The sequence below is a fragment of the Kogia breviceps genome, chromosome 4 (assembly GCF_026419965.1).
Source record: "Kogia breviceps isolate mKogBre1 chromosome 4, mKogBre1 haplotype 1, whole genome shotgun sequence".
Classification (NCBI taxonomy): Eukaryota; Metazoa; Chordata; class Mammalia; order Artiodactyla; family Physeteridae; genus Kogia; species Kogia breviceps.
In genome coordinates, this window is record NC_081313.1 from 32,003,152 (window position 1) to 32,019,174 (window position 16,023).

At 37.7% G+C, this 16,023-nt stretch overlaps 1 protein-coding gene across 1 annotated transcript in view; it reads right to left on the bottom strand.

Annotated features, from left to right (window-relative positions):
- The window catches only part of C9 (complement C9), a 56,007-nt gene that overhangs the window by 1,960 nt on the left and 38,024 nt on the right, over positions 1-16,023 (bottom strand). The window contains exons 9-11 of the mRNA XM_059060274.2: positions 13,405-13,530; positions 10,877-11,055; positions 1,783-2,011 (exon numbers count right to left, since the gene is read on the bottom strand). Of these exons, the coding sequence (XP_058916257.1) occupies positions 1,796-2,011; positions 10,877-11,055; positions 13,405-13,530 (521 nt within the window). The 3' untranslated portion in view covers positions 1,783-1,795. The remainder of the gene's footprint in view (positions 1-1,782; positions 2,012-10,876; positions 11,056-13,404; positions 13,531-16,023) is intronic.

Consider the following 16,023-nt stretch of genomic DNA (forward strand, 5'->3'; position numbering starts at 1 on the left):
ACATGTATATTGTCACCATGTTGTTGAGTTTCTGTGTTTGCTAAGAAGGGCAAAAGACATTCTTGTAATATTAAAAATTTTGTAAAAAATTTTTTGCAGCAGTCGTTGAAAGCATGTTTGAATGATAAACTTGAGGCTGTGAATCTTTGTTTGAGGACACTACATAACTCTTTCAGACATTTTGTTGTAGGAAACAGCTTATTCAATCAAAAATGTAAGCTATGATTTTCATAGGAAGTTAATCTAGCTAATTTTGTGATAATTAACAGTTGAGCTAAATCTTACTTATCTATTAGGATTCTAATTAATTCTACCAGAATGAAAGACCAAGCAGATCCTCTTAGTATTAGAAACAGAGCTAAAGTCTGTTTTTACTTGAAAAAAGTTTTTACTTGAAAAAAGTAAAATAATATGATTTCAGATGATTAACTGTAAAAAGCGCAGAAACTCAGTTTTCTTAAACACTTGTAAAGTTAAAATTGCAAAATTAAAATTCAGTAAATGCCATTTATGTAAATTTTAAAAATCCCAAACAACATTGAGTATTTTTTTATTGGTACAGATGTATTTAGTACAAGTAAAAAATATGGACCAGAAGGATACACTCTAACTTAATGAAAGTGACTATAAGAGAAGGAGGGTGAAGGAAAGAAAGAAATAGGAGAGGGAGATTAAGAGGTACAAAATATGAGTCAGGAGTATGGAATGTACAGTGTAAAGAATGTAGTCAATAACTACATAATATCTTAAACGGTGACAGATGGTAACTAGACTTACCATAGTGATCATTTTGAAACGTATAGAAATATCGAATCACTATGTTGTGTAACAGGAACTAACATAGTGTTTTAGGTCAATTATACTTCAAAACCAACCAAATAAACAAACAAACTCAAAGAAAAAGAGATCAGATTTGTGGTGATCAGAGGCGGGGTTGGCAGGAGGGGGAAGCGGATGAAGGCAGTCAAAAAGGTAAAACTTCCAATTATAAGATAAATAAGTACTAGGGATGTAATGTACAACATGGTAAATATAATTAACACTGCTGTATGTTATATATGAAAGTTGTTAAGAGAATAAATCCTGAGTTCTCATCACAAGGAAAACATACATATTTTTTTCTATTTCTTTAATTTTGTTATTTATAGATGAGATGATGGATGTTCACTAAACATTGTGGTAATCATTTCATGATCCATGTAAGTCAAATCATTATGCTGTACACCTTAAAGTTATACAATGCTCTATGTCAATTATAGCTCAATAAAACTGGAAGAAGAAAAGAAAAAGAAAGTGACTGTATCTGAGTAGTGTGGGAGAGAAGAATGGACCTGGGCTTTTTTTGCGGGGGAGGTGATGTGGTACAAAGTATTCTATTGTATCTGGATTGTTTTTCTTATAAAAGGGTTCTGAAGTATTTACCTCTATGTATACACACACATATATGCACATGATGAGTATATGTCCACCTGGATGTTTGTTATATTTCTGTAAGCTTTTCTCTTTATATGAACATTTTTTATAATTAAAAAGTAATACAGTCATTACAATTTATTATTTGTTTATAGTCCTGTTTAGATGTAGAGGTAGATTTTTAAACTGTGTGCTAAATGACACATAAAGGCTGATTTGTCCATCTCCACTATTCATTCAATCTTTATCCTCTGTTTATATGGATAATCTAGAAGTTTAGTGCAAATTAATTCAAGAGCTAGTTTTCAAATTAAATAACCCCCAAACGTATATTTTTGTCCTTAAGAATATCAGAGGAGTTGTTCTCACCTGCATAGATTTTCTATTTTCTGATTTCACAGGCAACTCCCTCGAACTTGTTTGGGCAGGAACACAAACATTGTCCGTCCAGCAGAATCACATTCCCTCCATTTCGGCACGGTTGGCATTTTCTTACACTGAATTCATTGATGTAGTCTTCAATGGCTCTTTCCAAATTTTGTTTCTTTAGGTGTGCATCTCTTATTTTCACTGGAATCAGATCATACATCGGAGTCAGCTGCAAGAGAGCAAAACATTTAATTTTAGGTCTTTTTCTATAGACAGAGCTTGTGCAATATTTTTCACTAAATTATTTATTCATTGCTTCATTAATTCAACAAAAGCTTATTGAATGATTATTACTGCCAGATATGATGTCAGCTTTTAAGACTGCCAGTGATCAAAACTAGTCATGATCTCTGTAATCATGGAGATCCCATTATGGAGGTAAGGAGACTGATATTAAAATAATCATACAGACAAATTTAAAATGGAAACTGTGACTAGGTGCTATAAAGGACAGGTATATGTATTTTAACAATGAACAGTCAGGGATTTAAAGTTTTAGCAGGCTAATTTACTGACATATTGTGAATCCTTTTTGCTGCCTTTTTTCTGCCTCCCCTTTTCTAGAAGGTAGGCAAGTGCTCGCGATCTCTTGTCTAAGAGGAGGTTTGTGTGTGATGCCAAGTCCAGAATGCCCCTAAAGGCAAACTCTTTGTTGATTTTTTTTCTTTAAAAGCCTGAACTCATTGATACATTTTTGTTGGGAGAAGGAGTGTGGGAAGAATGCCACCAAGGTGGGGGCATTCCTCCAGTCCAGGAAGGGGGTAGAGTTAGCAGTACCTCAAGTAGCAGGAAACCATAGCTAGATCTCTAGCAGCTATTTTGGGAAGTAGCAAAATCTTTGGAGTGCCCCTAGGGAAGGTGGCTATCAAGGAACAGGCTACAGCTTTGTCAATGACTCCCATGCCCAATCTTGGCATGGAAAGTTAGCAACTACCTGACTTCAAGTGAACTTGTAAACTTGAACAATGAGGCTTTCAGGATGACCACCATGGACTAAATACTTACATATATCGTATCTTCATTTCCCAGACAGAAGCACCAGGACAAGCAAGAACTACCCTGAACCCCATCCAACAAATGAATGAAGGATGATGAATTTTCCAGCAGCATGGAAGGATGAGATCTCAATGTCAAATTTAATTATATTAAAATAAAGGAAGTAAAATGATTTATTTTGTACACTTAAATTCCTGGAGTAAGATACATAGTTGCTACCATTGAATCAGGGAAGTTTGGAAAGGCTTTCCCGAGAAAATGACTATGAAGTTGAGATCTGAGGGTGTTAAGACGGAAAGAAGATTACTCTAGTAATATAGGACAGAATTAAAAAAATGCTTAGTTATGTTACATATATAACACATATATAGATATACAGGGCTATGTTTTATGTACATATGTAAAACATGTATAGAAAACTTGTGTCATATACCTATTTAATGTAAGCAAATTCAATTGTGTGACTATAAAGGTGTTTGAGTAGATAAACTGTAAGAAATTGAGACCCTTTGGTGGCACAGTACTTTGAAATAAGAGACCATAAAATTTAGAAGCAATTGGAATCGAGAGACAAGATTAAAAAATATACCACAGGACTTCCCTGGTGGCGCAGTGGTTAAGAATCCACCTGCCAATGCAGCGGACACGGGTTCGAGCCCTGGTCTGGGAAGATCCCACGTGCTGCTGAGCAACTAAGCCCGTGTGCCACAACTACTGAGCCTGCACTCTGGAGCCTGTGAGGCACAACTACTGAGCCTGCATGCCACAACTACTGAAGCCAGCGCACCTAGAGCCCGCGCTCCACAACAAGAGAAGCCACCACAATAAGTCCACGCACCGCAACGAAGAGTAGCCCTCACTCACCGCACCTAGAGAAAGCTGGTGCACAGCAACGAAGACCCAATGTAACCATAAATAAATTTATTTTTTAAAATAGTTATATACACACACACACACACACACACATATATATATTATATATATATATACACACACACACCACAAATTCCTGCTGAAGAGTAATGGTGGATTAAATAAAGTCAACTAATCCTTTTTCTGAGGACAATGAGAAAAGCTGAACAAGATAAAAGTAAAATTAAAACATTTGCTTGAAAGCCCTGGAGAATTAACAAGTTAACAAAACATTACTAGGCTAAGATCTGGGAGGAGGTGGAAGTTCAGTGAGGCGAGTCCAGTACTTCTGGGTCACCGGTCCCCTTGACACATTTCCTAAATCAGGAAGAGGCAGTCGAGGAGCTAAGAGGTAGAGCAGCACATTACTGGGCTGGGGAAAAAAAGTTGGAATTCAGGACAGCAAAGGTAAACAAGCTGTGCTTTGGGTTGGGCCCCAAAGGACTGCAGCCCTAGAAGTAAGAGGGAATTGGAATTGAGGTAGCACTGGCAAAGACTGCAGCTGGTTTTAAAATAATCCTGAGTCATTAGTACCCCAAAGGCTTTTCAGATACAAATATATATTTCTTTTGAAGACGATAAAAGCATCTCAGGCCTCAAGCTACTCTGATAGAAAATTTTAAAGTATAATATCCAGCCCACAATAAAAATAACTAGGTACACAAGAAAATGAGCCAATGTGAATGAGAATCAGTAGAAATAATAGAAACGAGAAACAGAGCTTGGGAATGCCAAGATTTGAGTTATCAGACGTAGACTTTAAAACAACTATGTTTACATAAGCATAAGAGACAAGATTAAAAATTATAGCAGGGAAGTGAAAATTATTTTTAAAAATAGAAGATTTGAGCTTCCCTGGTGGCGCAGTGGTTGAGAGTCCGCCTGCCGATGCAGGGGACGAGGGTTCGTGCCCCGGGCCGGGAAGATCCCACATGCCGGGGAGCGGCTGGGCCCGTGAGCCATGGCCGCTGAGCCTGAGCGTCCGGAGCCTGTGCTCCGCAACAGGAGAGGCCACAACAGTGAGAGGCCCGCATACCGTAAAAAAAAAAAAAAAAAAAAAAAGAGAAAAAATAGAAGATTTGAAAAAAATAAAGAGAATTGGAACTTGCTATTATAATATACAAATTAATGGACTGGTTAAATAGCAGATGTGACAGAACTGAAGTAAAGTTAATGAATTGAAATATAGGTTAGAAGAAGGTATTGACAATGAAGCATGAAGAGTTACAAAGTCAGTAAATACAGAAAGACAATAAGAAACATAAAAGATAGAGTGAGAAGGTAAAAGATCTATGTAATTTGAGTCCCCGAAGGAGATGTATAAGAAGCAGTATTTGAAGAACTAATGGCGGAGAATATTACAAACCTGTTGCAAGGCATCAAGATGCTCCGTTAATGAAAAGCAAGGTTAAAAATTGTTCTTTTCACACCTAGGCACATTAGAGTAAAATTGCTGCAAAACCAAGATAATGGAGAAGATCTTCAAAACAGTCTACTTTGAAAGTAGACCGATGCTTGATTCTAATAGATATGATAAATAACACAATATAAATTATTCTAGGACAATGAGATATTCATAGTGAAATTTTTAAAAAAGTGACCTTCAAACTTATAGCACACATAAAAAACAACTCTAGGTTGATTGTAGGTTGAAATGTAAAAGCAATACAACAAAGGTTCTGGAAGATAATATATAGGAGAGTATCTTCAAGACCTTGAGGTTGGGAAAGACTTCAAATAGGACACAAAAGCACTAACTATAGTGAAAAGAAATATACCTTTGACTACATTAAAGAAATCAACATCATAATTCTGATATGAGGCACTAAGAGGACACAACATCACTTCTTTTGTATTCTTGCCAAAAATGCAGAACCTCAATCTACTCTAGGCCTAAACTGAGAGACAGTTGACACAATAACTGATCAATGTTCATCAGAAGTGTCAAGGTCATGAATGACAAGGAAAGACTAAGGAATTGTCACAGACTGGGGACTAAGGAGACATGACAATTAAATGCAGCATGGGATCCTTGTTGGATCCTGGAACAGAAAGAAGGACATCAGGGGAAAAGCTAGTGAAATTTGAGTAAGTTCTGTGATTTAGTCAATGTTAATTTTTCTGATTTTGATAACTGTACTAAGCTGTTAACATGTTGGGGCTGCTGGGTGTAGGGTATGTGTGAAGTCTCTGCTGTTTTCGAAATTTTACTGTCTGTACTATTTGCACAATTACAAGTCTAAAATTATTTCAAACTAAAAAGTAAAAAAGAGGATATCTGTTATCAAGAATACTATTGAAGGGTGAAAGTTCTCCAATGAAAGAAGATATTTGTAACACTTTTATGTGAGAATAGGCTCATATCCAGAATATATCAAGAACTTCTATGAAGTCACCACAACTATCCCCTAGCATAGTCTTTTATGAATTAGCATGTAGGATTCAGATTTCAACTATGATGTGTTTATTTGGAAGAAAGAAACCTCTTACCAGTGTTGCCTCATTGGCACAAACAACATAAGCATGTGGTGGAGTTATCTTGATTTTCAAGAAAAGAAGTTCATTTTGTCTGACCTTTCAAAGGAAAGTCAAGGCCAGATAACTGAAGATACAAGAAGAGCAGGTCTTGGAGAAGATACAGTTTGGATGAAATGCATAAACAGTGTTCAAAGAGATAAAGAGGAAGGATGTGCAATGGCAAATAGTTTCAGAGGAGCCTCAAACCCTGGAGTCGAGAAACCCACAAGAAGACAAAGAATGATTAAAATACACTTCTTGAAGTTTGCTCAAAGAATAGCATGTTTTTCTAATGAACTTTGGCCTGCGGTTAACTAAGAAGACAGTTTTCATTTTTCTCCTATACTAGCTAACTCCCTTCTCTTTCTACCTTTTTCTGTGGATGTAATCTATCACGCAACATGCTAAAATACAAATAAATTGACAATACTGTTTGATATTAAGTACATTTAGGTTTCTTTCAGGCTCCCAAACTGATGAAACTATATGTACCAAATGTAGTTTGTTGAAAGAATGAGTGGTTTTTTTTAAATTGCTATACAAGAGAGTTAGGAATGATTTTTACTATATCATTATAACTGTAATGACTATAAAGTAGAACACTGGTACCACAGCTCTTTAAAATTCTGATGCTCTTGGGCTTCCCTGGTGGCGCAGTGGTTGAGAATCCACCTGCCGATGCAGGGGATACGGGTTCGTGCCCCGGTCCGGGAAGATCCCACATGCCGCGGAGCGGCTGGGCCCGTGAGCCATGGCCGCTGAGCCTGCGCGTCCGGAGCCTGTGCCCCGCAATGGGAGAGGCCACAACAGTGAGAGGCCCGCGTACCACCAAAAAAAAAAAAAAAAAAAAAAAATTCTGATGCTCTTTAACATCTGATGCATCACTCTAAGAGTTGTATAATATGACAAAAATGGTAGAAAAACTAATTCATTATTATTCAGAGTTGCTCCAGAAAGAGCTTAGTCTAACTTGACATGTATGTGGATAAGAGTGACTGAGGGAAATGAGGAAAGGAGAATTGAGAAAGAACAGAAAAGGCAAGATAAAGGCAAAAGAAACACAAATACACAAAATTCATGCAGGAGGACCCATCCATTTGCACAAGGTGAGTCATAAATTTGGTTATATTTCCAGCACGTTGAAAAAGACAACTGAATTTTAATGCTTATTTGCATGTAAGAAAAGCTCACCTGATTCCCAAGAGAAACAAAATGATCCTTGAAACTGAGAATGAAGAGTTGTATCTCCCATGAGTTCTCATAAAGGGGACATTGTATTTTGTAACATCCTTTCAGTAAATAAAGCAAAAATAACTTTGTTCTTTAGCATGCAAAAACAAAACTCTTCAGGAAGCCAATATGCCATATGCTAGCTCTGTGGATTTTTACTGCTATTGCTCTGGAGGAAATCCTAAACTTTATATCTCTCAGGCAATCGTTACTAAATGTAATTTCTCTCACCTGACTTTTTTTTTTTTGCGGTACGCAGGCTTCTCACTATTGTGGCCTCTCCCGTTGCGGAGCACAGGCTCCGGACACACAGGCTCAGCGGCCATGGCTCACGGGCCCAGCTGCTCCACGGCACGTGGGATCCTCCCAGACCAGGGCACCAACCCGTGTCCCCTGCATCGGCAGGCGGACTCGCAACCACTGCGCCGCCAGGGAAGCCCTCACCTGACATTTTTATAACTAGTTTGTAGCAGTAAGCTTAAGAAACCAAAGTTCAGCTATTCTACTGAGGTAAAATGTAGAGCCATTTGTGTTAACATTCAGGTAAGCTGGAATGGGATTAATACATTTTCATGAAAGTTGAAGACCATGACAAGGTCAATATTGAAAGAGCGACCCAGCCTATCTCCTCTGCAGGGAGAAAGGCTGAAGGAAAATTCTTGGATTGAGCCAAGACATTCCTCAAGAAGTGATCTGGGGTCTGTTGATGCACAAACAAAAGGATAATCAAAGCCACAAGATTCTACTTAATATAGCATGGTCATAGTTACTTTAGTGTGGAAAATAAATATAAATAAAACCAAGGGCTTTACTTAGAAAATCTCAGTAATATATTTAAACAGCCTTTAATTTAGAGTGATATAACTTCTTCCTGTTTCCTCCAAGAGAAACTCTTTGCAACATAAATACCTAGGTAATTGACTTAAATTGCTACAGAGAATTAAATATAGACCAGTTTAGTGTGAGTGGGGAGAGGTTTTATCAAGTCTTTACATAATTAAATAGGAGAGCCAATTATTTTAATATTAAGGTCATCCCTAGTGCTTGGACATGTCTTATGCAGACAATAGAATGCTTCAAATTACCAAAGAATGAATTAGTGACTATAGATTGTTTAATTACCTCATGGAAATGCCAGTTAACCAAAGGACCACTTGCATTTATGAGAGCAAAATAACTTGGAGTCTATTTCAAGGTCAAATTAAGCTACATCTCAGGTCTCTTTAGAGATTTTAAAAGCCATACAAAGTCAATAAAAACCATAATATTTTACTATTTTTTGAACTTCTCCTCCAAGAAGATAAATTTAAAAAGTGTTTCATGAGGGCTTCCCTGGTGGCTCAGTGGTTGAGAATCCACCTGCCGATGAAGGGGACACGGGTTCGTGCCCCGGTCCGGGAAGATCCCACATGCCGTGGAGCGGCTGGGCCCGTGAGCCATGGCCGCTGAGCCTGTGCATCCGGAGCCTGTGCTCCTCAACGGGAGAGGCCACAACAGTGAGAGGCCCGCGTACCGCAAAAAAAAAAAAAAAAAGAAAAGTCCAGGCTTCCAATTCATGAAAAAAGAAACATACAGATATTTTAGATGGAATGCCCACCAATCTAAAAATCTGGGGGTCAATAGTTGCCCTTAAAAATAGGATAAAACTATATTTTGCATCCAGCCAGTAGGACTGTGCCAACAGTTGATGAAGGTTTTTGAATAGTTTTAGTAAATCCAGTAGTAAATCTTCAGCAGATACTTTATTGACTTGAGATTTTAAAAATCAGCTCTAGAATATGATGGACTATTATTAAGACCTCCTCAGAGAACAGTCTTGGATCCATACAAGGACAGTTGAACTTCCTTTGTAGAAATGAAAAGACAAGACACTTTAGGTGTCCATCTGAATGTAAACATCCACCTAAATCAATTTTTTTCTTGTTTTGGCCACACAGCTTGTGGGGTCTTAGTTTCCTGACCAGAGATTGAACCCAGGCCCTTGGCAGTGAAAGTGTGGAGTCCTAACCAACTGGACCACCAGGGAATTCCGAATCAATTCTTTTTTATTTAAGATCTTCTGAAACAGATTTATTTCACTGAGTTCAAGATAATGAATTTAAATATTATTTAAATATGACAAAATAAAAGCGGTCTCTTCTGATTTTAATTTTATATACGGACATGCTAATTTGGATAACTTTTTTCCTCTCTTTGTCCTAGTTTTGGGACAAAATATGTGAAGACTCTCACAGATGTGCTTGCATATTAACAACTGGGTAGATTTCCACAATCTAAAGGGAGAGTACATTACAATTTTCCAGTTTCTGAGTTTCTCTCTCACATAAATGAAATAGTTTTGGTGGTTTCACTCACTCTTTAAAGACAATAATGAAGAATGAAGGAACACAATTCTCTAATAACTAGTCCTATCAAAAATGTCAACATGTTGGACTTCCCTGGCAGTCCAGTGGTTAAGACTCCGCACTCCCATTGCCAGGGGCATGGGTTTGATCCCTGGTCAGGGAACTAAGATCCTGCATGCTATGTAATGTGGCCAAAAAAAAAAAAAAAAAAAAGTCAACAAGTTTATAACTCAAGTTAATCAAAAGGAAGTAGGGGGCAATCAAAGATAAATTTGACCCGAGGGAAGAAAATTGTGAAACATACAGGGAAAATGGAAAGCTATAAAGAAAGTAGGAAAAATATTTTCTAATAATATCAGGAACAAAATAGCAATAAAGGAAAGCACATAGCCTTTATAGTTAGTTTGGGGAGAGAATGATGAGGCCAAGTAACATTGGCATTTATATCTTTATAATTATAATGTAGCTTTTTCCCCTTAGGAATAAGCACCAAGACTGTAAAGTCCCAAAAGGTTTATAAACAGAAGACTATTATAATCAAGACACAAAAAGGAATGGATTTCCTGACCATGAGAATTGTTCACTCTTGGTCTTATTTTCTGAGAACTTATGAGCTTCCCTTTGACAAAGGCCCTTGATAAATACAATTCTCCTGTGTTGGAAGTGGTGGTATGATGTCACCTGAAGGCAAGGGACAACTGGGGCACAACTATTTTGTACCAATCTGTGCTATAGTCTCTACACAAGCAATCACATTAAATCCTCAAAATAAACATGGAGCCCTGGAGAATTCAGTGTTGCAGAAGTCAGAAAATATTACACATCTAGTGAGGATCAGAGACTCAGACTCAGCCCAGTTGGTCTGATGCCCCCTCTGTGCCTTTCTTCTACGCCATGCTTCTTTCAGGGATGGGATGGGAGTGCATTTGAATGCTCACATCTCTTTCAGATGAAGTTAATTGTTCATCTGAACCAGCAATTACATTTAGTAAGAAAATGACAAAATCTTCTATTTGAAAATAAATATTTCTTACTTTTTGATTTATGAGCACTGGAGAATCATTTAAGGAAGAGGCCCAATTTACAAAGTCAGTCACATTAATCATCCTGGCTCCTTTGAGAAGCTTCTCTTTCATTTCAGTTGCATATTTTCTTGTTCCTCCTCTTATGAATGAAATAACATCATTGATGAGGTCGTCATTCATGATGTTTTCTGAGAAGAGAAAGAAGATATAAGTGAAGCATGTATAGTTCTGTGACATCTGATAGACATTTATTGAACCCCTTTCATAAGGTATAGTCTAGTACATTTATTGAATTTTACTTATAAATATTACTTATGTAATTTTTTTCACCCCAAATCTCCAAGGGAGATTTTATTAGTAGTCAATTATAGATTTCAATCATCTTTTTAAAGATGATATAAATGGTATGATGCTTGAGATACATTAATAATTTAAAGTTCATCACCTAAGCACATAAACACATGGGAACATGACTTTTTTTTTTTTTTTTGTGGTACGTGGGTCTCTCACTGCTGCGGGCTCTCCCGTTGCAGAGCACAGGCTCTGGACGTGCAGGCTCAGCGGCCATGGCTCACGGGCCCAGCCGCTCCGTGGCACGTGGGATCCTCCCGGGCCAGGGCACGAACCCGTGTCCCCTGCATCTGCAGGCGGACTCTCAACCACTGCGCCACCAGGGAAGCCCGAACACGACTCTTGATTGGATACATTTCTTGTTGCAGACTTACCTTCATAATTATATTTTGTATAAGTTTGCTTTAAACTATTATAAAAAACTTCAGAGTATAAAAAAGAATAAAGTAAAAAGCACAGTTTCTTTCCACCCCAATTTTTACGTTACTTCTCCCTCAGTCTCTCCCAGACTAAACCGCTTTTAAAAAGCTTTTGGTGAATCATTTAGAGTTGTGAATTTTTTGAACTAAAAAGTAATTTCAAGGTGATTTTTGTTCATCTTTCCTTATTTTTATAGATGAGAAGACTGAGCCTCAGAGAGATGGAGTGACTAGCCCAAGATCACACAGAAAGCTTAATGGCCAAATTTTGAAATTATGACATTTGATGGCAAGGTCAGTTTTCTTCTCACTTCATCAGGAGTTTCCAAGCATGGCCACATGTTAGTGGCTGGTATGCTTATAAAAATATTAGGTTTTCCTCTCTTCTACTTCTCCACTATCAGCTGACTTTTTTTTTTGTTACATCTTCATTGGAGTATAATTGCTTTACAATGGTGTGTTAGCTTCTGCTTTATAACAAAATGAATCAGCTATACATAAACATTTATCCCCACATCTCCTCCCTCTTGCGTCTCCCTCACACCCTCCCTATCCCACCCCTTGAGGTGGACACAAAGCACCGAGCTGATCTCCCTGTGCTCCGCATCAGCCGACTCTTTAATCACTCTTTAAGTGAGTCTCAAGCATTTGTATTTCTGAGAATGCTCTCGAGTATTTCTGATTAGAGTAAAAATTGAGAACTCCAGCACTACCTCATGCTTATAAATCTGCTAATGATTAGCAACAGAAGTAATATTTATACCAAAAAATTCTATTTTTAAAAATGTTATGCACTGATTTAATGTTAAGGATGGATAGGTATTTTCTTCTTCTCACCCAGTTTTATTGAGATATAATCACATACAATACGGTATAAGTTTAAGGTATACAGCATAATGACTTGACATACATATATGTTGCAAAATGATTATCACAATAAGTTTAATTAACATATATTACCTCATATAATTATAAAAATTATTTTTTCCTTGTGATGAGAACATGTAGGATTTATTCTCTTAGCAGCTTTCAAATACATCACACAGCAATGTTCACTATAGTCATCAGGTTGTACATTACATTCCCAGTACTTATTTATCTTATAACTGGAAGCTTGTATCTTTTGACCAATTGGGTGAAGGTGAATTAGGGATTTTGAGTCAGGTGGAAGATTGAGTTAGGGAGATGGCTTTGGCCTTCTCTTTTCTTGATGGACCCAGACAGCACTGCCACTAGGCCATTTGGAAGCTTTGTTAAAATTAGGAGAAAAAAGAAAACTTTCCTCAAGATATTTTTCTACCATCGGGCTTCTACCATTGCCATGATAAAAATACAAATCTACAATGACCACAGTGTGAATGGCTGTATTCCTCAGAGCTGTGCAGTTCACGACCTGCACAATGATGATACCATTGAATACATGTCCCCAGGTTACTTGTGTTTATAATGGTTTGGGAACAACTGTAAACATAAAATAGCTTTTGGGAATTCCCTGGCAGTCCAGTGGTTAGGACTCGGTGCTTTTACCACCGAGGGCCTGGGATCAGTCCCTGGCCAGTGAACGAAGATCCCACAAGCTGGTGAGGCCTGGCAAAAAAAGAAAAAAAAAAAGCTAAAACAGTCAGTTTTTAAGCACTTTCAGTTTGTTGTTGTTGTTGTTTATAAAGAGGGGAGACAATAAAGAAGGCTCATAGTGACAGGGCAGTGCTCAAGTGCTCATTGACTTTTCCTCCTTCTTTTCACCCTAGTAAGTTAGGCCATACTTACCAATTTTACCATCACCCTTCTTTAAGCAACTGTCTGAATTAATCTTTCCTGTGATTTCAAGTCCAGCATTCAGAGATAAATCCAGATTAAACCCGAGGCATCTCTGTATATCCGTTACCTCAACACCTGTTTAATATATTTAGTTAGAAATTATTAGATTATGTCTATCAACATCATAAATACATTCCAATTTTGCTATTTTGTAAGAAATACACTTACTTGGATTCCTAGACATTATTACTGAACTCAAATGCAAGGTTATATCTGCCCTGCTTTGCCCTCATATTAGAATCTAGTGGTCTCCTTTGACTTTGCTTGTCAACTTAATGGTAAAGGACCTATAAATTTACCCCTTGTTAAAAGGGACATGAGTCAGGCAAGGGTGGTTATAGTCTAGCCTTTACCTCTAATACCATAAAAGGGAGACAATGTCTAACATGTATTGAATGATTATATGCCCAGCATCATTCTAAGCATCTTGTGTAAATCAACTAATTTAATCCTCTCATTGACTTTCTGAGATAAGTTTTATTATTATCCTCATTTTACAGATGAGCATAAGGAATAACAAAGCAGTTAAGAAACCTGCTGATGGTACTCAATTAGTAATTAGCCAAGTAGGTATTAGAAACAAGAGCTGTCTGGCTATTAAGCACTTCTCTGTATCAACTTCATAATTTGGTCATGTGATGCATCAACATCTCCTGATCGTCTTTGGAAGACTCAGTTCATCACTGAGGTAGCTAGTTTGTTGCTTTGGGAAGATGGCTTAAATATATGACACTTTATTCCGGTCCTACTAATGCTGTTTAGTAGACATTGGTCTTGGGAGTTGACTCATTGTGGTATGTGGTTGCTCCAGTTATAATGAAAAAAAATCCCAATATCTACTCAAGTGTATAATTTATTATCTATTCTCCTGATTTAAAAGAGGAAATTATTTCTTCATTTTAAGAGTAGCTTCCCAGGCCTGAGCTCATTGATCATATCAGTTTTTGCTCTTATTTATCATTTCAGATCACACACACACATACACACACGTATACAAACACGTGGTTGTTTGTCCTGGAAGCCAAAATGCTTTACAAAAAAGGAAAGGGAGAAGTTAAGTTAATCCCAGGATCCCATGGTGAGATTTAGAAGTAGAGATCTGAGGCATTTAGTCATTCATTCATTCAACAAGTATCTTTTGTGTACCCACAATTACTGAGAACTTAAGAAATATCCAGTGGAATTTCCCATGGTAAAGGAGAAGGGAGGATAAAAATGGAATATAATGCTAGAAATTCAGAATACTAGATTTCCAACCTTAACCTAAGAAGCATAAGAATTCTGATTCGAAGCTGAGGATGAAAATACCTAAGTGACCCCCTAAAGCTTAGATTCTCTACCTCAGCTGTGGACCTCTCCACGACCAGACAGAGTCTGGATGCCCCAAACTGAGGTGGAGGACGTGGCTTGGACCTTGGGTGTGGCAAAGCAGAGAAGTGAGAAGAATGACTTCCTCTTCAAAGACCCAGAGACCCCCTAATGATCTTTGTCTACTAAGGACAGAAGGTAAGTAGATATAAGTAGGTAGCTCTGAGTAGTCCAAGATGAAAGATTTCAGCCCATGGAGTTTTTTCACCAAAGCAACTCTTAGCCTGAAGAGTTCTTTGTGTTTTGATCACCCTTGCTGAGCCTTTCTCTTCTGATTTTCAAGTTACTCAAGACACATTCCTCTTGTGCCCCTCCCCCATGTGATATCTATCAATATAGCCTACTGGGCAGGGCTCCTAGAGACCCCATTATGCCATCTCACTGGAATAACCTTGTGAGGCAGTATAAACCAAGAAACCTCATACTCCACTCCCCCTGGAAATGCATCTACCGGCCCAAGACTAGAGTGAGGCATCAAGAGCAACTGGTTCTGGCCATTCATATTTGTTTCATCCATAAAAGGTTTATCCACTGTGGGGACAGTGTCAGGCTTTAAGATCAGAGCTGAATCCCATTTTTTGCTTGACACAGCCAGAGGCTAAGGAGAAAGAGCCATGGAAATGCTTTTGGCAACACTTCCTTCCCTAAGAGACACACCCCAAAACTTGGAGGGCAGAGAGAGGAGATATGCTGGCATCTTTCACCTCTTTAAAGAGTGCTGTAACTAAGCCTTAATTACTCACAAAATAAATAATTAAACCTTATTAACATAGACACTTGGCATCCAGTTTATTCTTAAAAGGCTTTGAGAAAGTCTTTAGGTCAGGATGGTAATTATGTAGCACATAGGCCTATTCTGTGCATATGGCAGACACTGATGATCAATCATAGACAATTTTCCATGATTCAAGTGTGGTCAGAAACCTAGTTATGGACTCAATTCAACTACCACCCCATAGTTAGAATTGTCATCATATGAGGTAAAACGAATTTTCCACTCTTGCTTTAAACTTACATGCTGTTAGCATTGTTTCTTCCTTCCTCTCTGAGAGAAAATTTAGAACATTTCCTTTCCAATTCTGAAGAATACTTTGGAAGATAATTGGCATACGTATAATTGAACCAGTCTTTGGATTAAGCAAGAGGTTTTGTAAATGATGTCTTTTGTACTTTTCACCTTTTAAATAGTATTTCACTAAA